The sequence below is a fragment of the Phascolarctos cinereus genome, unplaced genomic scaffold (genome assembly GCF_003287225.1).
Source record: "Phascolarctos cinereus isolate Bilbo 61053 unplaced genomic scaffold, phaCin_HiC Scaffold_5;HRSCAF=322, whole genome shotgun sequence".
Taxonomy (NCBI): domain Eukaryota; kingdom Metazoa; phylum Chordata; class Mammalia; order Diprotodontia; family Phascolarctidae; genus Phascolarctos; species Phascolarctos cinereus.
In genome coordinates, this window is record NW_027555958.1 from 427,490,588 (window position 1) to 427,514,333 (window position 23,746).

General features: G+C 40.2%; 1 protein-coding gene and 1 long non-coding RNA gene across 2 annotated transcripts in view; both read right to left on the reverse strand.

The window, feature by feature from the left end:
- Positions 1-5,056, reverse strand: part of LOC110209907 (low affinity immunoglobulin gamma Fc region receptor III-A-like) — a 27,688-nt gene extending 22,632 nt beyond the window's left edge. Inside the window, exon 1 of the mRNA XM_078156536.1 lies at positions 5,005-5,056. Coding sequence (XP_078012662.1) covers positions 5,005-5,041 — 37 coding nt within the window. The 5' untranslated portion in view covers positions 5,042-5,056. The remainder of the gene's footprint in view (positions 1-5,004) is intronic.
- Positions 5,057-8,378: 3,322 nt separating this feature from the next.
- On the reverse strand, positions 8,379-22,599 carry LOC144457840 (uncharacterized). The gene is made up of 4 exons (XR_013487386.1): positions 19,946-22,599; positions 15,766-16,115; positions 11,677-11,810; positions 8,379-10,799 (listed from the first exon to the last, which is right to left on the reverse strand). It is a non-coding gene; the product is annotated as an uncharacterized LOC144457840 (long non-coding RNA).
- Positions 22,600-23,746: the final 1,147 nt, after the last annotated feature.

The following is a 23,746-nucleotide window of genomic DNA, read 5'->3' on the forward strand; positions in this document are numbered from 1 at the left end:
TGGGTAGAAGTGACAAAGGAGGCAGATTAAAGCTGGAAATCAGGAAACATTTCCTGACAACTAAAAGTGTCTGAAAGCAAAATGAGATGCCTTCACGTGGGATGAGTTCATCCTCACTGGTGGGCTTCCAGCAAAGACTGGATGGGTACTTGTCAGATAAGTTGTGGCAGATACTGCTTTTATCTGAGCTGGACCGGCTTTCCACAAAGACTCCTGCTAACACCAACGTTCTACGATTCTGTAGTGATGGGGGACTGGCACGGAGAGTCCAGTCCTTATGAGCACGAATAGCCTGTTCTGTCTGATTCAATCCTCCATGGGGAGGCTGGGGCTTCACTCTGCTTCTGGAAGTGCTTGATAATGTGAAATAGAGGAGCCTGGCTCTGCACTACAGAGCATGTTAAAGTATTTACTGTGCGTTTTTGTTGGTTTACCTCCTATTGAGGTTAATGAATTTGATGAATTCCTAAGTTGGAACCGTAAATGCCTACAAAAGCATTTACTGACCAAAACGATCTCTTCTTGCTTGTGTTTGAGCAAGGAAAGTAAAATAGTATAAGCCTCTGAATAGAGACAGAGGCTTTGGGCCTTTTATCTACACAGGCGTCCACTATGTAGGTGATGAACACATGGCTGTCGCATCTGTCTCTCTTGCATGTATCTTGGTATTGGGTGAAGAAATATTGAGAGAATTATGACTTGTGAGCTTTCAAAGTTTTGGAGGAGCTGCCAAGAGGTCTGGGAACTGGAATCGATTTCAGAGATTTCAGAGTTTGAGGCAGCAGAGACTTGTGTATCTTTCATAAGGATTAATGTAAGTAAACATACGTTATAGTTGAAATAGCAACTACACAATTATCATATCAACTCATCACATCAATGATATAATCATAAGATAGGAGACATGTGTTTAGACAGCAGTTCATATGAAAAAGGCTTGGGATTTAGTGGACTTCAGTTTCTATGTAAGCCCCCAGTGTTCTGTGACAGGGCAGGGATGTGCTGGAGCCAGCTCATACTGTCTTAGGAGAGCTGATTGTTAAATTTTCATTGTGAGCATCTCACCTGAGAAATTGGCAAATGATACAAATAAAAGCTTGATTTATTGTTTTATTGATTGTCTAGACTTAAGAAAGTGATGAAGAAAAAGTTAATAATGCAGATTAAACTGAAAAGTATGAAATATGTAAACATTTTTCAGATGCCCACTCAGTTTCCTTTAGCTCTGAAATTCTATGATCCTTATCTCCCTGAACATTTTTATTCCTATCAACCTAATTGACATGCCCATTATACAAATCCACATAAGCAACTTGTTTATCAAATTCCCATAGTGGCTGTTCCAAATCTTTTCCATTCTCCTCAAATTACCAATCACTCTTAGCAGATGACTACACATCTTACATTACCGGTGAGATTGAGATGATTTACCATAAAGTCCCTCACCTTACCTTCTCTTCACCTTAAAATATCTATCTTCACTCATCCTCTCTTGCTTTACTTCTATCTTCTATCTTTAAGGAAAAAAATCTTTCTCCTCTATATTGTCTGTTGATATGACCTTCTTCTACCTCCTCTCAGTCCTTGTCCATTAATATCCTCTCTCTTGCATCTTTCATCTCTCATCATCTTTCATCATCTTCACTGACTTTCTTCCACCATCAATCCTGTCCTTCCAATCTAGTTAAAACATGCTTAGCTCTCCTATACCCTAAAAAACCTCCCCTTAATTTTTCAACACCCCCTCAGGTATCTCAATGTCTTCCTCCTTCCCTTAACCACCAGACTTCTTGAAAGAGCTCTCAATACTTAATTCCTCATCATCCATTCACTCTCTTGTAAGACATTTTTCACTCTTCCCCTCTCTGTTGGAATGGCTTGCTCCAAGGTCACTGATGACCAATCAATAGCCTTATCTCAAGTCTCATCTTCCTTGATCTTTTTGCTAGCTTTAACCATATTCATCATTCCCATCCCAACTTCAAATATTGTCTTTCTTGTTGGCTTATTTTTCGACATTAATTATACTATCTTCATAGAAATTTTTTTTATTAATGTGGTCCCTGGATCCTGCTTGGAGAATCACTGTGCCAACCTGAGGCATGTTTAGTTTCTGTTCCTCTGGTCATACTGCTGACTATCTGAGTAAGACCTTGTGATTGCTGTGTCAGTTCCCATTAGGGAGTGTTTCCTGGTCAGACCACTTCCTTACAATGTCTCTTAAGGGAAGAAACATCAGGGTGAGAAGGAAAGAAGCATGGCTGAATTATCTTTGTGGTGAAATTTCAGGGACATAAAGGAGGCTCCCTTTGCCTAGAAACATCTGCCCAGAGAATGTAGGCTTACGTGATGCCTGCTACCCTAGGTAGCCGAGATTACAGGAGAATCTCAAGATACTCTTATGAAATACTACAAAGAGATGGTAGGGAAGCACAGCAAGGGAAGCCAGTGAAGACACTGACAATTTCTCCATTATCTTGGGCTATCCCTGAATCTGGTCTCTAAGCCCATAGCATCATCCTTGACCCTGAGCAGGGAAGGACCCTCTGTTATTATTCACTGGGAAGAGAGTAATCCTTGCAGTGACTTCCCAAGGGGAGAAAGATGAGTGATAAGCGTCCCAGTCCACTGAAGCTGTTCTGGGGACTTAGGAGGCTTGCACAAAACACCAAGACCAAACAGTGATGCTAAAAGTAAGAAGTCTTTACTTGGCACATTTTACTTTACACAAGGGAAAGCTTGAGGCATAAGGGGATACACAGGAATGGAAGCAGAGAGGAGAAGGCAGGGATAGCAGGGGAAGGATGAGCAGTCTCTAGGCTATGGCAGGAGAAGGAAAAGGATTCAATAATGGTCCTCCACAGAGTTCAGTCCTTTTGTCTTGGCATGTCCATCTTTTCCTCTCTGGTCATTCCTTCTAATGATTGTGGGAAACTTGTCTGAGCCCATCTCCTCCTCTAAGACTCTCCCACCTCTCCCACACACACCTCCATCTCACCAGCTCTAGGTATAGGTAGACAACACCTCTAAGACTACAGCAGCCATTCTAGTACATATATACTAGGACAGCAGCCCCTGATCTCCTGCCCTAATCCTTGGGTTCTTACTGGATGGGGAATGAACAGCCTATCCTATATAGGACAAAATATATCCTGTACCTGTCTAAGCCTGACTAAATGAATGTTTTTCCTCCTTCTGGAAAACCTCCTGGCATCCCTAGCTTCCTTCAAGTCCCAGAGAAAGTCCTCCCTTCTACAAGAAGCCTTTCCTGATACTCTTTAATCCTAGTGCTTTCCCTCTATTGATTATTTCAAATTAATCTTGAATGTAGCGTGTTTGTACCTACTTGTGGGCATGTTGTCTCCATCATTAGACTGAGTTCCTTGAATGCAGGGATTGTCTTTTGCCATTCTCTGCATTCCCAAGCACTTAGTATAGTTCTTGGCACATAGTAGGCACTTAAAATGCTTATTGACTTATGGAAAGAAAAAGCATTTATTAAGCAATTACTGTATAAGCTGCAGTTCTTCAAAGTCAAAACTCATTCTCTGGTGTCTCCATCCAGAGGTGTGAAGATGTTGGACCATGTATTCCCAAATGGCACTTGTGGAAGCAAGAAATAATTCTTCCCGGGCTTCTAGATGGACAAACTGAGGACCTGAGGTGGGCTAGGGACCTTCCCATAAAGCCTGTCAGAGGACAATGCCTTGCCTTTAATATTTGCCCCTTTCTTCATCGTGGTCATCAGGAAAGGAACCAGACCAAACCAAACATTTTGTGGGGTATGAGGTTTTCTTTCTTTTGAAGGACTCTCTTTGTTCTAGAGTCAGCCCACTCCTCCTCTTCCTCCTCTTCCTTTCTCTGTCTCACTTTGCTGGAATTCTTTATGGCTGTTACCTTTTATGCTAGGAATGTCCGCTCTTCATAAAATCTTCTTACAGCTCCCTGCTTGTGACAACAGAATTAGGAAAGTCACCTGAACAAGAACCTACCCTGACCCTTCCACATATAAAGTTTGTGGTGCTGGCCTTATTCATCATTGACCCATTTCAGGGGCTGCTGTCCTAGTATATATACATATGTAATGGCTGCTGTAGTCTTAAATTCACAGACTCAAGCATTCTTTAAGTCAAGTTGGCAAAAAGTTTATTGTTACGCTTTTCAGCAGGCAAGGATTCTTAAGGATCTGCAACCTTAGAGAGGTACAGTTAAAGTTTATATAGGATAAAATACAATAAAACATGTGCCAAATATGCTAACTAGGTGATTCAGGGTGGGATTAAGGAGTGGTCAGTTCTTAAAAGAACATGCACTTCTTGTATCTACTGTGCAGGCATTTTACCCAGAGTTCACTGGGAAAAGCCCACAAGGGAGGGCACATGGAAGTGTGGTTTTAGGCCTGCTACATCACTAAGTTAACTAGCATTCAGGGGTAACTGAGAGTTGTCCAGTCTGCCACCAATCAATGTCTTGTTTGACAAGATAGCTGTAGGGAGTATACGTATGTCTTAAGTCTAGAACACAGTTAATGAGGAGCCCAGGATGTAGATAATGAGGTAGGGTGGTAGTATAGATAGTCCAGTGGGTAAGAATATCTTTATGACCCAGTGCAAAGCCAGTTCAAACTAATAATTCCTTCAGGTGCTGTTTGTTACTGCACCAAGGAAAGAGCTAAGGGTCTTGCTGGGGCCCACTCATGAGTAATTGCTAGGCACAGTGTCCTTGGGCTGGGGAGAAACTGTCAGGGACAGTGTTTCTGAGGCTAGGGAGAAATTGGGGTCCAAGCACAAGCACCAAAACACCCCATCAGCAGCCATCATGACCCAAGGACATAGAGTCCACCCTCCCTTCCCCAGACTTGTCCAGGCAAAGATGATGTCCTTCCTCCCATCCTCCCCCCCCCAAAGAGACCAGTGTTCTTAACTGGACTTGGAAAAGGTCTCTGTTAGTCCCAAGGACCAAGAATATCCTGTACTTCTCCTATTCAGTGTAACCATAACTCACCCAGAAACAGCAAAAATGGCAGAAGTGACAGCTGCATTCTGCTGGGATGAAACAGACTAGACCAACTGAATTGTCTACTGCTGCCCTGGGACGTGATATGATCTAGCTGAGGCTTTTAGAAAGAGGAAGGAAACCAACATTTCCCCCTCCCCAACTCCATCTATCATCAGATTTCTTTTTCCCAGACCCAATCCTGGTTTTTATAAAACAAAGCCCAGTAGGCTGAGGCCTCTACACAGGACCTCTGTGAAGTAAGACTTCAATAGGAGAGCTGCTATCACATACCTCAGAGTCAACAGAGTCTGGCTCTCAGCCTGAAAAGGTACTTTGGCAAACACTTGATTTATTCCACATATAAGGAGGGGAAGTGGGATTGGCCAATGAGAACCAGCCCTTACGAGCACAAGAAGATTGCTGATGAAGACCTCGTGTGGACTTCAAAGCTTGCATAAGTATTGTTTTCACCTGCTTAGCACATGAAGAAGGGTAGACTTTTCATTGACTGCTGACCTAGAACTGGGGATGTTTACCAAATACTAACCAGATGGCTCAGTCCCTTTCCAGTTTCCAGGAAAGAAGAGTTTTGTAAGTCTCTGGTTGGGGCCAGAAGCATTAGGCCCTTATGTCACAGAGAATTTTGACAGAGCAAATGGAGGAAGGCTGTTTCCTGTCTCTGTTGAGTGAACCACCAGACTTCCAGGAGCTCAGTTCCATACCAGGTTTTGCTGACAGCTGAGCCCTATGAGGTACTGAATGGTCTATTTGAACAAACTGAGAAGTGGACCCAAGGCAGCCAATAGAGAATGACATGATTTGTCCATCTGTTATGCTGATTTGGGGAGCAAACTTGGAGGCATGAATGCTATGTAGAAACTGCTTTAAGTTGGAGTCCTCTCTCCCCAGGGACCAAGGTGGCATGGGGAGAATGTACCCCTTGGTTGTTAGGGGCAAATACTTCTACTTCTGTTCTTGCTCAGTCATCCCAGTAGCTGTGCCTTTGTTAAGCTAATTGACATTCATTGTTTCAATGAAACTGGAGTGGTATTAATGATAAAAGGGAGATAACTGTAATTTGAGGGAGATTATATTTGAATGGGGGCTTGTCATTGACATGGCAAAGATACCCACAGTTCATCAGAGCTCTCCCCTGAGGAGGGATGTAGCCTTGTCCTGTGAGACCTAATGTGCCAGTAAAGATGAGATGGGATAAGGCTCACCAGAGCTTTTATGTGCTGACCATGCATATGTAATGTAATATGGGTGAACTGGCCAATGGGAGAGGCCTATCCTTTGAACATGCACAGACATTCCCTACTTCCTTTGAGTTCAAGAGACCATGTGGAAATTTGTGAGGAGTCATTTTCTGGCTATGATGACTTGTCTTCTGGATTAGCTCCTCACCAAGCATGGATCCTGCCATGGATTGGCCACCAGTCTGTCTTCTCTTTGACCATAGCCTCTTCCAGGTTTGGCCAGGTGGTCTATTGAAATTTATGCGATGACCCTCCCTGTTTCCAGTCTGGCTTGTTTCTAGGTAGTTATAGTCAATTGAGGGAGGCCATAGTCTGCAGGCTGCATGTACTTTTAATCCCATTCCCTACCTATTAGTTAGCATTTGCTTTACATGATCCTCTGATCCCATTCTCCTTTATATCTAATCTTTTTCCCTAAACTTCAGCAATGGGGAGATTAGACACAACGGCCCATCATCTTTTGGTGGCACGCACCTATCATATTTGTCCCCTCTTATTACAGAAGCCATTAAGAAAAACATCCTCTATCTGGAATTTGGGGCTGGTACTCTCCTTAGGCCAGCCCATCAAGATGTTTTCAATTTTGGTTTTTAAAAAAATTAACTGCTTTTAATTTTCTAGTTCTGAGTTTTGCCTCATTAATCCGGGCAAAAGCCCAAACAAAGATTTTCCCTTTTAACAGATGATTTGTACTGGGCTGGCTCCTCACCAGGTGGTTCCTCCTAGGAACCATTCTTCCCAGTTCAGAGCTAGAGTAAGCCCCATTGTTACATATTGTGAACTTTTCTTCAGTGGAGTCTTAAGCAAATGAATAAATATGGACTGAGGCATTATGTTCAGTTTATTGTTTAGTCATATCCAGCCCCTCCTAGTTGGGGTTTTCTTGGCAAAAATACTGGAGTGGTTTGCTGTTTCCTTCTCCAGCTCATTTTTACAGTTGAGGAAACTGAAATAAATAGGGTTAAGTGGCTTATCCAGGGCCACATAGCTAGGAAGTGTCTAAGACTGGATTTGGACTCAGGAAGATAACTCTTCCTGACTCCAAGCCTGGCACTCAATCCATTGTGCCACATAACTGCCCACACGATAAGCTCTGCACATAGAGAGAAAGGCAACAAAACAAAACAAAACACACCCTATTCTCAAGGATTTCACAGTGTCTCATAGGGGATACACCATGCAAACAACTAAATACAAACGAGATATATACAGGATAAATTGGAGATAAACAACAGAGGGAAGGCATTAGATGAATTGGGAAAGTCTTCTTGTAGGTAGGAAATGAAGGAAGCCATTGAGGTCAGGAGGTGGAAATAAGGAGTGAGAGAATTCCAGGCATAGGGAACAATGAAAATTCCCAATGTCAGAAAACGGAGTGTCCTGTGCAAGGAACAAATGAGAGAAGACAGGAAAGGATGAAGGTTGGCAAGTTATGAAGGGCTTTGAAAAACAAATGGAAGATTTTATGTGTGGTGAAGCCTCATGTGTTACAAGGGCTATCCTGCCTGTAGCATGGCAGTGTTGTATGACTTGAAGATCTTTCTTTGAAAAGACTAATAAGAATGATAATTTAAAAATCTGATTAAAAAGAAGGGAGCAGAAAATAAAATCAATAAAATAAGTGAGCAAGGTGAAATCACAACAAAATCAGAAGAAATAAAAAAGAATACTCAGAGCGTGTTATGTACTTACATGCAAACAAAGCTGAGAACATAAAAAAGAATACCTTCCAAACTGCAAAATATCCAAACTATCAGAAGGCCAAATAGAGATCTTAAGTAACCCAATCTCAGAAAAGGAAGTTAATCTAGCTGTAAAGGAACCACCCAAGGAAAAAAAAACCTTTTGGTGCTGTCAGATGTACAGAAAATTCTACCAAACTTTTAAGGAACAATCAGTGCCCATACCCCATAAATTATTCTCAGAAACTGAGAAACACCCAGCCAGAATTCCTTAAAAGATAAATCGAGTCATAATATGTAAATGAGGTAAAGACAAAACACAGAAAGAAAACTATATGCCAATGTAATTAGTGAACATTGAGTCAAAAAATTTAAACACAATCCTATGAAACAGACTACAGTGATTTGTCCAAGAAATTATTCACTCTGAACAAATAAGATTAATGCCAAATAGGGAAGGATGGTTGAACATTAAGAAAACAAATCAACTTAATTGATCACATTAAAAACCAAAACATCCAAAAGCCACATAATAATTTTAATAGATGAAAAAAAGCCTTTGACAAAGTACAGTACACTTTCAGGCTAAAAACTCTACAAAATATAGCTATAGAGGGACCTTTTGTAATATCATAAAAAAGAATCTACCTAAAACCAAAACCAAGCATCATGTGCAATGAGGATACACTAGAAGTTTTGGCAATAAATACTGGACATACAAGAACGGGTAGAAAAGGGGACTTGCTATGAGGGCTATTTTCAAATATTTGAAAAGTTATGATACGAAAGAATGACTAACTGTATGTGGTCAGGCGTCAGAGGTGAAAATGAGGAGCAATGGATGGGTGGAAATTGCAGAAAAGCAGAATCAGGCTTGATGTAAGGAAAATAGTCCTAACAATCAGAGAGGTCCAAAAGTGAAATGGGTTTCTTGAAAAATTAGCTTCTTTTCACTGGAGGTCATCTGACAAGATGAATTAGTAATTAGGAGAGGTGTTATAGAGGGCATTCTTATTCAGGAGCAGGTCAGATGATATGACCACTGAAGTTCTTCTCTAAGGTGGTTGAACCAAGAAAACTGTCATGACACTAGAGCTCTAATCTTTCCAGAGATGCCAATTGCTGCCCTTTCCCATTCTCCCAACTATATTAATGTGCTAAAAGAGCCAGCTGCTGTCTGTGGTTCCTTTCAGCCTTATGTAGTTTCCTTATTTATTCTTTTTCTTAATGTTTATTTTTGTTTTGTCAAATAGCATGATTGCCACTCTTGCTTTTTTTTGGATTCACTTGATATATAGTAAAAAAATTTCCATGCCCTTAGTTTGTGTGTGTGTATATGTGTGCATATGTATATCTCTTTGTTTTTTAAATGTATTTCTTATAAATGACAGATTGTAGGGTTTTGTTTTCATACCAAATTTCTCCCTATTTTTTTATTGTATTAAACTGCTTAATCTATTCACATTTAAAATTGCATGAAATAGTACATCTAATTTTATTTTTTTAAAGTTATGATTTTTTACTTCAGTTACTTTTGTTCAGTTATTTCAGTCATGTCTGATTCTTTATGACCCCCCTCCCCTTCCCCATTTAGGGGGTTTCTTGACAAAAATATTGGAGTTGTTTGCCATTTCCTTTTGCAGCTCACTTTACAAATGAGGAATTTAGGCAAACAGGGTTAAGTGACTTGACCAGAGTCATACAGCTATTGTCTGAGGCCAGACGGAAATGAGTCTTCCTGCCCCCAGGTCTGGCACTCCATCCACTGCTCTACCTAGCTTTCCTTCAGTTACTTTTACCTTAATCTTTACTAAAGTGGCCCTATTCCCTCTCACAGTCTTCCCTTAACTCTTGATCCCTTCCTCTCATTTGTTACCCCTTTCCCTTTAGTGTTTTGTTCATTACTTCCTTTTTCTAGCCTGACTTAACTGGTTATAGAATCCTTCACTCTCTTTTTCCTTCTGTTAATCAAGTAAATTCCCTGTTGCTCTCCTCCGTTTCAACTAGGCTATTCATTAGTTTTTTTTAATTTCATTTTTATGCCACTTTCCAAAAGAAGATTTCATTCACTCTCTTCATTAGCCATTCTCTTTCTGTCTAAACAAGACAGTCATTCTCCCATTGCTGATGCTTATAATTACCTAGTTTCTCCTTGTTCTCTGTATTCCTTAAGCATTCAAAACTTCCAAGGTCTTCATTCCAGGCTCTCTCCTCTAGGTAGTTTTTCCTACTGCCTTGTAGAGCTTTCTTCACTGATTCCTTTTTCCCATGGTGCCTCTCTCTCAGAACAATTTTATTGTTTTTTGCTTCTCTTCTAGATTGTCCTTCACTTCTATATATTTGCATTTCCAATCTATTGTTCTCTCTTCTATTTCTTTGGTGAGGCTCCACATTGTAGATTCAAATTTTTCTATTCTGCTCATTGCTTTTGCTGTGCAGGCCATAAATTCTGCTCTCACAATTCTCATTTCATTTTTGCACCTCTCAGGAACTTCATGTTGTGGTTCCATCTTCCCATTACAGTCCACAGGTTCCTCTGTCTTATCAAGTATTGAGTCATTTTCCTTTCTTTTGCTGTATTTTTTCATAGATGCTTGAACTCATTTACTAGACCTGGAGGTCATATCGCCTTCTGTTGTTAATGTTTTCCCTTTTGATTTATCTGCCTATATTCAAGGTCCTCAACTTTTCTTCTTCCAGAGATCTTTATTAATTTCGTTCTTCTCCCCTGACCTCTTATTTTTCCCTGACTTTGTCAAGGCCCCAAGCAAGGTTCTGCTCCTGAGGGGCTGCTGTCACATTGGCTGTCTGTTGTAGTCCAAGCAAACCTCTGCAACCTGGAGCCAGGATCTCCATTGCACTGCAAAGAGGGAGGGGTGGGGTTGGAGTGTGAGGTTGGGTTTTGTTGCAAGCCTAGCTGTTTGTTGGTTCTTGGATCAATTAGAGCAGCCTTGCTGTTGGTAGTGGGGGAAGGGTCCTGAGTGAGCTCAAGATAGGTATCAGTTCATATTTTTTTTCTACCTTCTTTTGGATTTTGGGTGTCCTAGTCCATGCAGATAGCTGAAATTGCTTTATCTTTGGTGCTTAATTTGCATTTTGGAGAGGTTTGAGAGTTCATGGGGATCAGAGAAAATGTCTAATCCTCTATCTTGTTGCTCAACTTTTCAATGTGTTTGCAGAACAGGGCTTAATGATTCAAATGTAGCCTAACCAGAGCAGTGGAATGATTAACTTTCTCATTATGGACATCTTTATTTTTAAATGCAACCTAAGATCATGTGACACCATTCCTGGGGGCACAACTTAATATTTCTTTATCTGTAAAATGAGGGGTTTGGACTAGAGGCCCTCTAAATTCACTTTCAAGTCTAGACCTAGGACTCCTTATCATAGGATTTAATGGTACCAGACTTATTGTCCACTAAAAACCACACATCTGGGCACAGTTCAATTATCTTCTACATGTGAAGTTGGGCTTTTAATACTAAATGAAGGACTTTACTTTTTAACTCTTTCAAATTTCATCTAATTAAATGGAGGCATTCATATTAGCTACTTTTTTCAAGGCAATCAGACTAATTGGGCTAAGTAACTTGCCCAGCTAGTGAGTATCTGAGACCACATTTGAACTCAGGTCCTCCTGATTCCAGAGCCAGTGCTCAATGCAGTGTGCCACCTAGCCGCCCCCATGTTAGCTACCTCTTAATTCACTCTCTTTTCTGTCCTTCTCGTGATACCTGGTGTAGGATGCTCCATCTTTATATTCTCCAGATGCTTTCTTCAGTCGAGGCCACTAGTAAACCTTCCTTCTTCTGTAGCTCCAAGCACAACAATGAAAATGACCCCCTCTGTGCCACAAATAAAGGAAGTCCTAAAAATTAAAGGTAAATTGATACAATCGAGTGTAAGAAAACCATCAAATTAATAAATGAAACTAGGATTTGGTATTATGAAAAAAATCAATAAACTGAATCCACTGTTGGTTAAAATGATTAAAAAAGAGAAAGAAGAAAAACAAGTTACTAGCATCAAAAATGAAAAGGGTGAATATACACTAAAGAAGACAAAATTAAAGCCATTATAAGAAGTTATTTTGTCCAATTATATGCCAGTAAATTTAACAACTTAAGATAAATGGAAAAATACAAACTCCCCAGATTAGCAGAAGAGGAAGTAGAATATCTAAATAGGTCTATTTTAGAAAAAGAAATTGAATAGGCCATAAATGAGCATTGTAAGAAAAAAGCATTAAGACCAGATTTATTTACAAGTGAATTTTATCAAACATTTAAAGACCAACTAATTCAATATTAAATAAATTATTTAGAATAATAGGTAAAGGAGGGGTCCTACCAAACTGCTTTTTAAAAATTAATTTATTTTTAGTTTTCAACAATCACTTCCTTAAGGTTTTGAGTTTTAAATCCCCCCCCAAGATGGCATGCAGTCTGACATAGGCTCTACATATACATTCCTATCAAACATTTTCACATTAGTCATATTGTAAAGAAGAATTGGAACCAATAGAAGGAACCACAAGAAAGAAGAAACAAAACAAAATAGAAGGTTTTTCTGAAGTCCACTTGCTCATAATTTCTTATAGCACAATAGTATTCCACTATATTTATATACCACAAGTTGTTCAGCCATTCTCCAGTTGGTGGGCATCCCCTCAATTTCTAATTCTCTGCCACCACAGAAAGAGCTGCTATAAATATTTTTGTACATGTGGGTCCTTCTCCTATTTTTATGATCTCTTTGGCATACAGCCCTAGAAGTGATATTTCTGGGTCAAAGGGTATGCACATTTTTATAGTCCTTTGGGTTTACTTTCAAATTGCTCTCCAAAATGGTTGGATGAGTTCACAACTCCACCTGTAGATCAATTTCATTAATGAATATGGATGCAAAAATCCTAAATAAAATACTAACTAAAATATTACAATACATTACAAAGATTATATGTTATGATTAAGTGGAATTTATACCAAGGATGCAGGGATAGTTTAACATAAGGAAAACATTTAACATAACTGATTGTATGAATAATAAAAGTAACAAAAATCATGTGATAGTATCAATAGATGCAGAAAAAGCATTGAATAAAGTACAACACTCATTTCTATTAAAAACCCTTGAAAGTATAGACGCAAATGGACTTTTCCTTAAATTGATAAGAAGCATTTATCTAAAACCATTAGCAAATATTATTTGTAATGGGAATAAGCTAGAAGCCTTTCCAGTAAGATCTGGTATGAAACAAGGATGCCCATTTTTACCAATGTCATTAAATATTGTATTGGAAATTGTAGCAATAGCAATAAGAGAAGAAAAAGAAATAGAAAGAATCAGAATAGAGAATGCAGTAATAAAACTATCTCTTTTTGCAGATGATATGATGATATACTTAGAAAATTCTAAAGACAACTAAAAAGTTAACTGAAATAACTAATAATTTCAGCAGATTAGCAGGATATAAAGTAAACCCACATAAATCATCTTCATTGCTACATATTACCAACAGAATCCTGCAGGGAGAGATAGTTAGAGAAACCCTATTTAAAATAATTCTAGACAGTATGAAATATCTGAGAATACATTTACTAAAATAAAACCTGGATCTATATTAACAAAGACATAAAAATCTTTGTATACAAACCAAATTAGATCTAAATAAGTGGGGAAATATTAATTGTTCATGGGCAGGCAGGGCCAATATGATAAATATAATAATTTCACCACAATTAATCTATGTATCTAATGTCATTCCAATTAAATCACCAAAAATATTTTATGGAGCTAGAAAAAAATAATAACAAAATTCATTTGAAAGAACAAAAATCAAGAATAACAAAGGAGCTAATGGGAAAAAAATGTAAAGGAAGGAGATTTAGCAACACCAGAACTTAAACTATATTTTAAGGCAGCAATTATAAAAAGTATCTGATACTGGGGCAAGCTAGGTGGCGCAGTGGATAGCCACTGCTGTTGATAGGGCCCTGGAGTCAGGAGGACCAGAGTTCAAATCCAGCCTCAGACACATAACACTCACTAGCCAGGTGACTCTGGGCAAGTCACTTAACCCCAACTGCCTCACATGAAAAAAAAAAAGTATCTGGTACTGGCTAAGAAATAGAAATGTAGATTAGTGGAACAGAGTAGACATACAATCTAAAACAGCAAATGAATGTAATTACTCAGTGTTTGATGAGTGTAAAGACTTAAGTTTTGAGGATAAGAATTCATTATTTGGTAAAAAAAAATGTAGGGAAAGCTAGGAATCAGTCTGGCAGAAGCTGGGCAGAGACCAATATCTTAGACCATTTACCATGATAAGGTCAAAATGGATACATGGGCAAGATATAAACAGAGATATTACAAGAACATTTCAAAAACATTGAACATATTACATATCAGATTTGTGGAGAGGTGAACAACTTATGAACAACAAAGAGTTAGAGAGTGTTGTGAAATGTAAATTGGAACAATTTTGATTACATGAAATTAAAAAGTTTTTTGTAATAATAAAATAATTGTAGCCAAAATAAGAAGGAAAGCAGAAAATGGGGTAAAATTGGTAAACAGTTTCTCAGATAAAGGTCTCATATCTTAAATATATAAAGAACTTTGTCAACTCTGTATGAATGCTAGTCATTCCACAATTGATAAATGACCAAAGAATATTGACAAGCAGTTTTCCAATGAAGAAACCAAAATAATTTACAGTCTTATGAAAAAATGCTCTAAATTGTTGTTGATTAGAGAAATGCAAACTAAAACAACCTTGAGATATCATTTTACACCTATCAAATTGGCTAAAATGATAGAAGGGGGAAATGACAAATGTTGGAGGGGATATGGAAAAACTGGGACCTTAATTCATTCTTGGTGGACCTGTGAGCTAATCTGCACATTTTGGAGAGAGATTTAGAATTATGCCCAAAAAAGTGATAAACTGCCTATACCCTTCCACTCAGCAATACCACTATTAGGGCTATTTCCCAAGATGATTAAGGAAAATGGAAAAGAACCTACATGTTCTAAAATATTTATAGCTTTCTTTGTGGTGGTAAAGAACTGGAAATTGTGAGGATGCCTGTCAATTGGAGAATGGCTAAACAAATTATGGCATATGTTCATGATGGAATACTACTCTACTATAAGACATGATGATTTTGAAAAATCATAGAGAGACTTCCACAAAATAATGAGTGAAATTAAAGAGTGAAAGAATGAAGCAGAACCAGGGGAACATTGTATACAGTAACAATAGTATTGTTTTAAAAACAACTTTGAGCAATCATATCGTTCTGACTATTATAAATACTCAAATTAAATGGCAAGATCCTATGAAGGAAGATGCTATTTGAATACAGAAAGGAAAATTGCTGTGATGTAGGAAGTGATGAGCTGGCTGATTTAGAAAAGCATGGAAATGTGTTTTTCTTATGAAGGAAGATGCTATCCACCTTCAGAGAAACAGATGATAGGAGGAAATAACCATAGTATGGTCTTATATATATGTGTGTGAGTGGAAATGTGTACATATGTGTATGTTTATAGATATCTATGTGTGTATACACATACACACACACACACACACACACACACATATCCATGCTCAATTGTAGCCATCTTGGGGGGAGGAAGGGGAAAAATGAAATAAAAGGTGCACAGCAGAAAACAAAAGAAAACCAACAAGGAAGCAAAGACAAGCTGGGCAGCTTTGAAAACAAATGCAATCAACACTACAGGGTCACTCTGACTGTGAAACTTGGAAGGACCCTGGGAATACTAATAAGGGAGAGGAAGGAGAAAGTCCTTACTTATGTTCTCCAATCCAGATAACACAAAAGGCAGTAGGTACAAGATAGTCTGGCTGAATGACTAGGCAGGCAACACTAGGCTGAGGCCCCGGGGGCTAGTGTTGTTGTCGTTGAGTTGTTTTTCAGTGATGTCTAGAATGGCAAAGTTGGTTCATGAGGTAGTTGGTCTCCAGGCTTAGGTCCACCAGGTTCCTCAACCTGGTGCTTGTGGGAACAAGCAGGTTAGGGCCACTGTGGGAGGGATAGAGGTGGTCATGAGTCCTGGGGATTCCGAGAAGTTGAGTGTCCTGATGCTTCTTCCTCGGGATTATTTGTGTACTTTAAAGTGAATAAGACACTGAGTTCTCGCCCTAGAGAAAACAGAGAGATGAGGAAGAACTGGGGAGTTGGGATGTGTAGATAAGGTCTTTCAGAGTTCTCACTTTGACCAGGGCAAAGCCCATTCAGTGCTTAGGAAGGCCAAAGTATTGCTACATTAAAGAATTACAAAGTGCTAGAGATACTGTTGCTGTTGCTGCTATCTGTATAGATAAGACAGAAGCTAAAAAGTACAAGCCAATGTTGTCCAAGTACTACTAAAAAAAAAAAGATCCAGCCTTGCCCATCCTCAGCCCATTTCTGTAAGCCAAGAGCAAGCCCTGCCTCCCAGCCTCCCAGCTGCTGGGTTTGCAAGACACCTCACTCCAGAGCCCTGTCTCCTCACTCTCCTTAGCTGAACATCTTCATCTTCTGTTGAGGGCTGGCTCTAAGAGTCTAATCTGGGTTTAAGATCCAGGACAGAGTTTGACTCTTGCCCAGGCTTAACCCGTAGGGCTCAATCATTTAGGAAGCAGGGCTCTCCAAATCTCCCCCTGCAAGGGAAGCTCTTGAGACATTCCTTCTCAATCTTTGAACCTTAGATTTACACATTCACTCCTCTATGCAGGTGGCACCAAGGCGCCTGGGAAAACCTTGGAAAATACAACCCAATCTAGGAACCCTGATAACCAGGAAATGTATGTTGTCACATCCTCAGCAGATGTTCTGGGGAGTATCTCACAGGGAGGACTCTTTGAAGTTAGGCTAGATTTTCTCTCTTTATCCTGTACCCTCAGATGAATAAACTGAGTCAGTTCTGCTGCTCCGCCTGGCCCATGTCTCAAGTTTATTTCGCGCTCTTCTGTTCGGTGCACTATTTGATTGCTGGCAACAATCTTCTGTCAAAGACACTGAATTTGAACCCAGAAGATCTGAATTTGAATCCTGATTCCACCACATAGAATTTGCATACACTGCATTGGAAAGAAGCTTTTATTGGCAGTCAAAGCAGAACTCTGTGACCTATGTGCCTTTGAGCAAATTGCTTAAATTCTATGGGCCTCAGTTTCCCTATTTGTAAAATGAGGGATTGGACTAAATGATCTCTGAGGTCATTCCTATCTCTAAATCTATGATCCTATGATAATTGGGCAAATTGTATGCTGTCTTTGAATCTCAGTTACTTCATCTGTAAAATGGGGATAATAATGTTTATAATACTTAACTTACAGGCTAACTGTGAGGATTAAATCATATTATTATCTCCCGTCCCCTCACTACTGACCTCACAGTGCTCCTGAGAGTCCCATACTAGCCCTTTCTGAGAAGCACTGTCCTGAACTCCTGGTTGTATAGGCTTTGCCATGTAATGTCTCCACTTTTCCCCATCTCCAATGTTGTCCTGGCTATGCTACAGAGCTGACCTTCTGCCCTCCTTGCAGCTCTGCTGAGCTCCCACAAGCCTCCTTTTCTTCAGCCTCCAGTCCTCTATACCTCTAGGCAAGATATGTCTGTGTCCCACCATACACTGGGTCAGCCAGTAAGAGAGCCAGCTGTACTCACTTGGTTCCTCTATGAGATTCTCTCCTTCTTCCCTGTGTTTAGGGCTATCTAGGAGAGTTAAGGCAAGGAACATAGAAGGTGGGACAATGGGACAGTCATGAACCTCAGGACCAAGGACAGGGGAAAGGGTTTGATTAAAGAAGAAACAGACATCCCCTAAAGCTGCCACCCATCACTCAATGAGATATTTTCTGAGACAATAGGAAGTAAATAAGTAGTAAGACCTTGCGATTTCTGTACTCCAGATCTCGGGCCAGGAGAGGTGGTGAACCATGTGGGGAAGCACCAAACCTCATCTCATGTGGAGAGATATCTGTGTCCTATGCCCAAAAGTGGCTTAGTCACTACCACCTCCCACCCCTCCCCCATCCCACTGCCAGGAGAGACTAAGGCTCCCACCTTCCTGAGAGTTTGGCTCCAAATCACTGAAGCACTCCGGTTATTCAGGGAAATCTGGTTGGAAGCATGGGGAGAAAGAAAAAGGCAGCCAAGTGTGATGAAGAGGCCAGATTAGAAGTTGGAGGACTACTGTAGTTCTGACTCTGCCCCTTTCTATATGTGTGACGCCAGACAAGCTCCTTAACCTTCTAGGCCCCCATTGCCTCATCTGTAAAGCCAGGAGACTTTGTGAGATGACCTAGAAGATCCCTTTCTGCTCTAAATCTGTGTCCTATCAAATTTCAAGCATTGCTTTCCCATTTCCACCACTCCGCACATATCGTGTTCCTCACTAAGGTTACACATCCATCCATCCATCCATCTATTCATATTCTCTCTCTCTCTCCCCATATATATGTGTGTTGTGTGTGTGTGTGTGTGTGTGTGTGTGTGTGTGTGTATACATATATATAACATGTATATATGTGTGTATATATATACACACATATAAGATACACACACACACACACACACACGCACACACACACACACGCAAACAAACTTCTACTTCCCTCACAACTCGACCCTTGAGTTCCCCTGTCACTATCTAGTATATTTCTCTAAATTTAGAGTCATGTAATGAATTGGTCCCAACTGTGTGGGTTCAGGGCCAGGGAACCCTGCATTCCTCTGCTAGAGAAGGAGCAGAAATAAGAGGGAGTTCAGTGGGAGGAGGGTCAATGAAACAGGTGGGAGTGGAGGAGGTTCTGAGGTAGAAAACCAATGCTTATTTCCTCTTTTAGAAGGGGTGTTTACATGCCCTCTAGCATAGACTGTGCTTGGGTTGGTGGGACCAGTTTGTGTTGCTATTTTCTGAATCCATGCTGCTTGGAGTCTACTCCTGCCATCCCCTGCCTGCCATGGGGTTCCTGACCATGGTTGCCCCAGCCTGTCACCACCTCTAGCTCTGTGCTACTGTGGGTAGAACTGCTGTGTCTAGGTAAGCAAAAAATGGGGGTACATAGACAAAGGGCCAATTCTAGGTCAGGCATCATTTGGGAGTTTAACTTGTGAGGAAAGCATGAGTGGGGAAGATGAAAACAAGGTGGGAGTGTTGAGGAGCTAAACATAACGAGTTCCTTAACTGGTGAGGATTTAATTAGTGGGGAAACATACTAACACTCCGCCCCCCCCCCGGCCCTTTTCCCATAACCTGTTGCCTCTTTAGGCTACATAGTACAAAATCATATTTGGATAGCACTTTGTTCTGAAGTCCTTGCTTCCCCTACAATGAGGAATCTTTATCAGTATTTCTTCATCATTTTTTAACCTAAGTCCTGCATTGAAATTTATGCATCTATGTTTTGTCTTATTCTAGAATTGTGTCTTTGGGAGAAAATATTTTAAATTGTGAGTGAAAATGGTCTGTCTCAGGGAGAGATGTTCAGAGGAAGGACAGATTTTTGTCTCTTTTGATTTTCTCTTTCCCCAAGCAAAGAATGGAAAGGAACACACATTTAATAAGTACCTACTATGTGCCAGGCTCTGTACTAAGAATTTTACGAATGTTACATGATTTCATCTTCACAATGACCCTGTGTGGTTGATGCCATTTTAGAGTTAAAGAAACTGAGGCAGAGGCTAAATGACTTGCCCAGGGACATAAAGCTATTAAGTTTCTGAGGTTCAACATGAACTCATCTTCCTGACTCCAGGCCCTGCACTCTGTGCACTATGTCACTACCTAGTTGCCTCTGAGGAGAGCTGCTTAGACTTAAAATAGTTTCACTAATTAAAAAATTGTCTCTGACCTACTTGTGTACAAAGTGCAGTGTGCTGAATTTTTTCTTCCACACTATAAGGAAGCATTAGAGAGATGGCGCAATAATACAAGAGAATTAAAGCAATGCTTTCCACACTGAGGTAGTAGCTCAGTTCTTACATAGCATCGGTCCTGTCCATTTCATTTGAAGGCCAAAATCACTGCCAGGTGAGTCCTCCCTATGGGCTGGGGTCTTGAAGGTCTCTCCCAAGGAAGCTCCTTGTTCCTTGCTCCTCATGTCATTGACGCTGTGAGGCTGCAACCCCTGGACTGGATTCTGATGCCTGGATTAGTGAACCTCAAATTCTTAACCCAGATTGAAGATTTTCCCCTCTGAACCTAGAATGGAAAAGAAAAAATAAACATCTTTCAGAGTGATGGAAAGCTCTCCTCCTTTTTCCTTGGTCTCGTGAGAGTCACAAATGAGTCACCTTGCTCCTCTAAGATAAAATGTAGCAGAGACAGTGAGAGCTGACTTAGGCCTTTTGAAAAGGCTGATGGTTCTGGCTGTTCACTCACTTCTCCAAAACATGTGGCAGGCAATCTGAAACCAGTTAAAGAATCTTTATCCATGCTCATATGCATATATACACATACATATACATATATGTTCACATATATGGATGTGTCTATGCATACAGATATGCATAGACATATATTTAGTTTTGCTTATTTCATTCTGCATCAGTTCATATATTGAAATGTCTTCTTAATGCTTATCTGAATTAATCATATTCATTATTTCTATGGCAAAATAAAATTCATTTAGTTTAGCATTCCCTTATTATGGACTTCTACTTTGTTTCCAGGTCTTTGCTCTCACAGAAAGTCTCCCTATGAATATTTTGATACTCATCTTAAAACAAAAACTTTATGCTTGACTTTACTTGAACCTCTAGCTTCTCACCTAAATACAGTGGATAGAGCAATGGGCTTAGAGTGAAGAGGAACTGAGTTCAAATTTTACCTCAGATCTCAAGTTTAACCTCAAGAAAATTAATGAACCTTTGTCTGTCTCACTTTCTTCATTTGTGAAGTAGGCATAATAATAATTCCTATCTCTCCAGGATTTTTGTGAGAATCAAATGAGATTTTTTCTTCAACCAAAGACAAGGTTTATTAGAACGTCCGTCTTATTGGGCAGACTCTTAAGGAGTCGGAACATTAGTGAGCTACTGGCTACATTTTAAGAATCTGAGCACCTTAATGGAGGCCAGATGGACCTTACACACAGAAAGACTGTGAGAGGGATCTAGGAGTGGCCAAGCAGTTTGGGGTGACTGGAGGAAGGGTCTAAGGAAGATCTAGATGGGAGTGGCCAGTAAACTGGAGTGAACAGAAAGCCCAGGACCTGGACCACATGGCCAAGAGAGAATGAAGTCTAGATAGGATTAAGAGTGAGAAGTGGCCATGGGGAAATGGGAAGTAACAAAATAGAATTGGGAGATTTGGCACAGCCACAGTGTAAGGCCAGTTGATAGGATTATAGCCTCAGGCAAAAGCCAGAGATTTGGCCAGGTGGGAAAGTCTAGGGTTTTTCCTTTTTGGAGTCCAGATCCCATCCCCATCATTCCCCCTCAAACAAATGGGGCCCAAATTCTTTTGGGATAAGGGGTGAAGGTCTTGGCTTTTGAAGCTTCCTGCTGGCAAGGGACATAGAGCTGTCCCTGCCTCAAGGAGTTCCCAAAGAGGAGGTTGAGTGGGACCAAGCACAGGCTGCATCCAGGGAATAATGGGGGGACATTGGCTGGTACCCGCTGTTTGCTACAACTGTAGGTGAATGGCCTGTAGTCTAGAAGACACAAATCTGACAGAAAAGACTGCAGAGCCAGATATAGTGAGAAGCAAAAGTTTAAGAGCCCTATTAAAATCATTTATACTTGACTGGCAGGATTATCTGATCTCAAAAGTTTAAGTAACACTTCTGCAGGTAGAAGTTTCCACCCCTGAGTTCAATAGTTACACAAATGAATTTGGCCAAAAGACTGACTTTCATTCTAATTATCACTGAAATTCTCCTCCCCAAACCAAACTGAAGATGTTTCTGATTTAATTTCAGTTGTTTGGACATTGAATGACTACACATTCAGGTCAAAACAGCCAGATCTCACACACTTGCATTGATCTTTTACTGTCTATTTGCTCTGACTATAGAAATTTGCTATAAAAGGATAAAGCAGAGACAAGATTTAGGGCCCAAATGTTTCAGGATAAAACATCTTGAATTCAGATAATTCAGTTTTCCAACCATGTTAGTATCAAATCCACCTCATAGCCAGACTCATGAATAACCAGGTGGGTAACATTCCTTTTCAAAGGAACACAATGAGGTAATTGAGCCAGGAGGATCCAATCTGTAACTGAGGCTAAAATTCTCCCCTCAGCTTTTCCCAATGCAGACTTCCCACCACTAACACATTCTCTGAGTAGCTTGTGACCTTTCTCTCAGACATGGTGGGTTATTGACTATTGATGGATTATTATCCATCAGACAACTCAATAAAATCATTTATGGTCCCATGAGCCTTTACCTCAAACAACAAGTTTTACTAATCACAGCTTAGGAAAAACTTTTTCCAGGATTTACATCTCAAATTTAAAATTGTCCTGGTGTAAAAAGCCAATTATTAGACATTATTTCTATATTCTTGCAAATTCTCAGCAAGCCAAAACCCAAGCAAGCTTTTTCAAGTTTATACATTAAAATAATAACCAACAAAAGTCAAATTGTTTTAGTGGTAACCAAATTATGAAAAGTTGCTTGACATAACTGATACAAAAAGTTCACCAATTTGAAACTTGAAATAAACCCATTACCAATCAGGTGAATTCCATTTTGTTAAATTCATTTCCAAATTACTTTACACAGAGAATCAATATCTCATCATTAACAGTTAAAACTACAACTTTAAAAAGAGCGTGCTTACCCAAGTTCAGAGGCTAGCTTCTTTACCTTGAGCAGGATGTGCTGAACCTGAGTGATGCTTCCAGGCAAAGGTTGCTCCAGGGCCCAAGGCCATTGCCAGTGGGGCCCATGCTGTAGCTGCTGCCCATCCTTCCTTTTGCCAGGTGGGGGAGAGTGAATTCAAAGGTAGAGGTAGGGGGAGGGTGAAACTCTCCTCTATGAGAGGGATTAACAGATACCTTCTTGACTCAAGGAAAGGGAGGGGGAGAAGGAAGTGACCAGGGTTGTAAGGAGAAGTTTCAAAACTCCTTAATGATCCATCACAAAACTTCTAGAATCTGCTAAGATGTTTTTAGCTATTCTAACTTTTGCTAGTTCCTCCAGGAAGGAGGATTCAGGGGTGTAGAGGGAAGGAAGTAAATAAGTCTCAGGGAACCAAAAAGCACCTGCAGTTTTCCCAATTCCCTAGCACCAAGAGAATTGACAGAATTGGGCATACACTTCCAGATAGGGTGTCCATCCTTATCTTCTATGCCGTGGAAGGTGTACTCAGGTCCATGGCCTCAAACCAAACCAATGGATCAAGAGCCTGAGAGCATCAGGCTGAGTTTGAGACAGCCTTGGTAACTGTCTGCCTGAAAAAGTACCTCCAAGCCTTCCTTGTCCTGGAGAGTGATCTCAAATGCAGAGCAAGAAAGAAGGGGGGGAGGCTTACATACCTTGCAGTCTTTGCTGGAGAAGACCTTGGGATTAGGCAGCCTCCCCGAACAGGTCACCAAAATATTGAGGTTTAGGGGCTTACAGGTGCTGGAATCACAAAATCACAACATGTGAGTCCTGCCCAAAATAATTTGACCCAAGGTTTCTTTCAGTCAAAAACAAGGTTTATTAGAACATCCATCATATTGGCCACACTCTTGAGGAATCTAAGCATTTGTATCACTAACGCAAGCAGTCCAGATCCTAAGATTCTGAGCAGTGGCTAGATTTTAAGAATCTCAACCAAATGAGATATT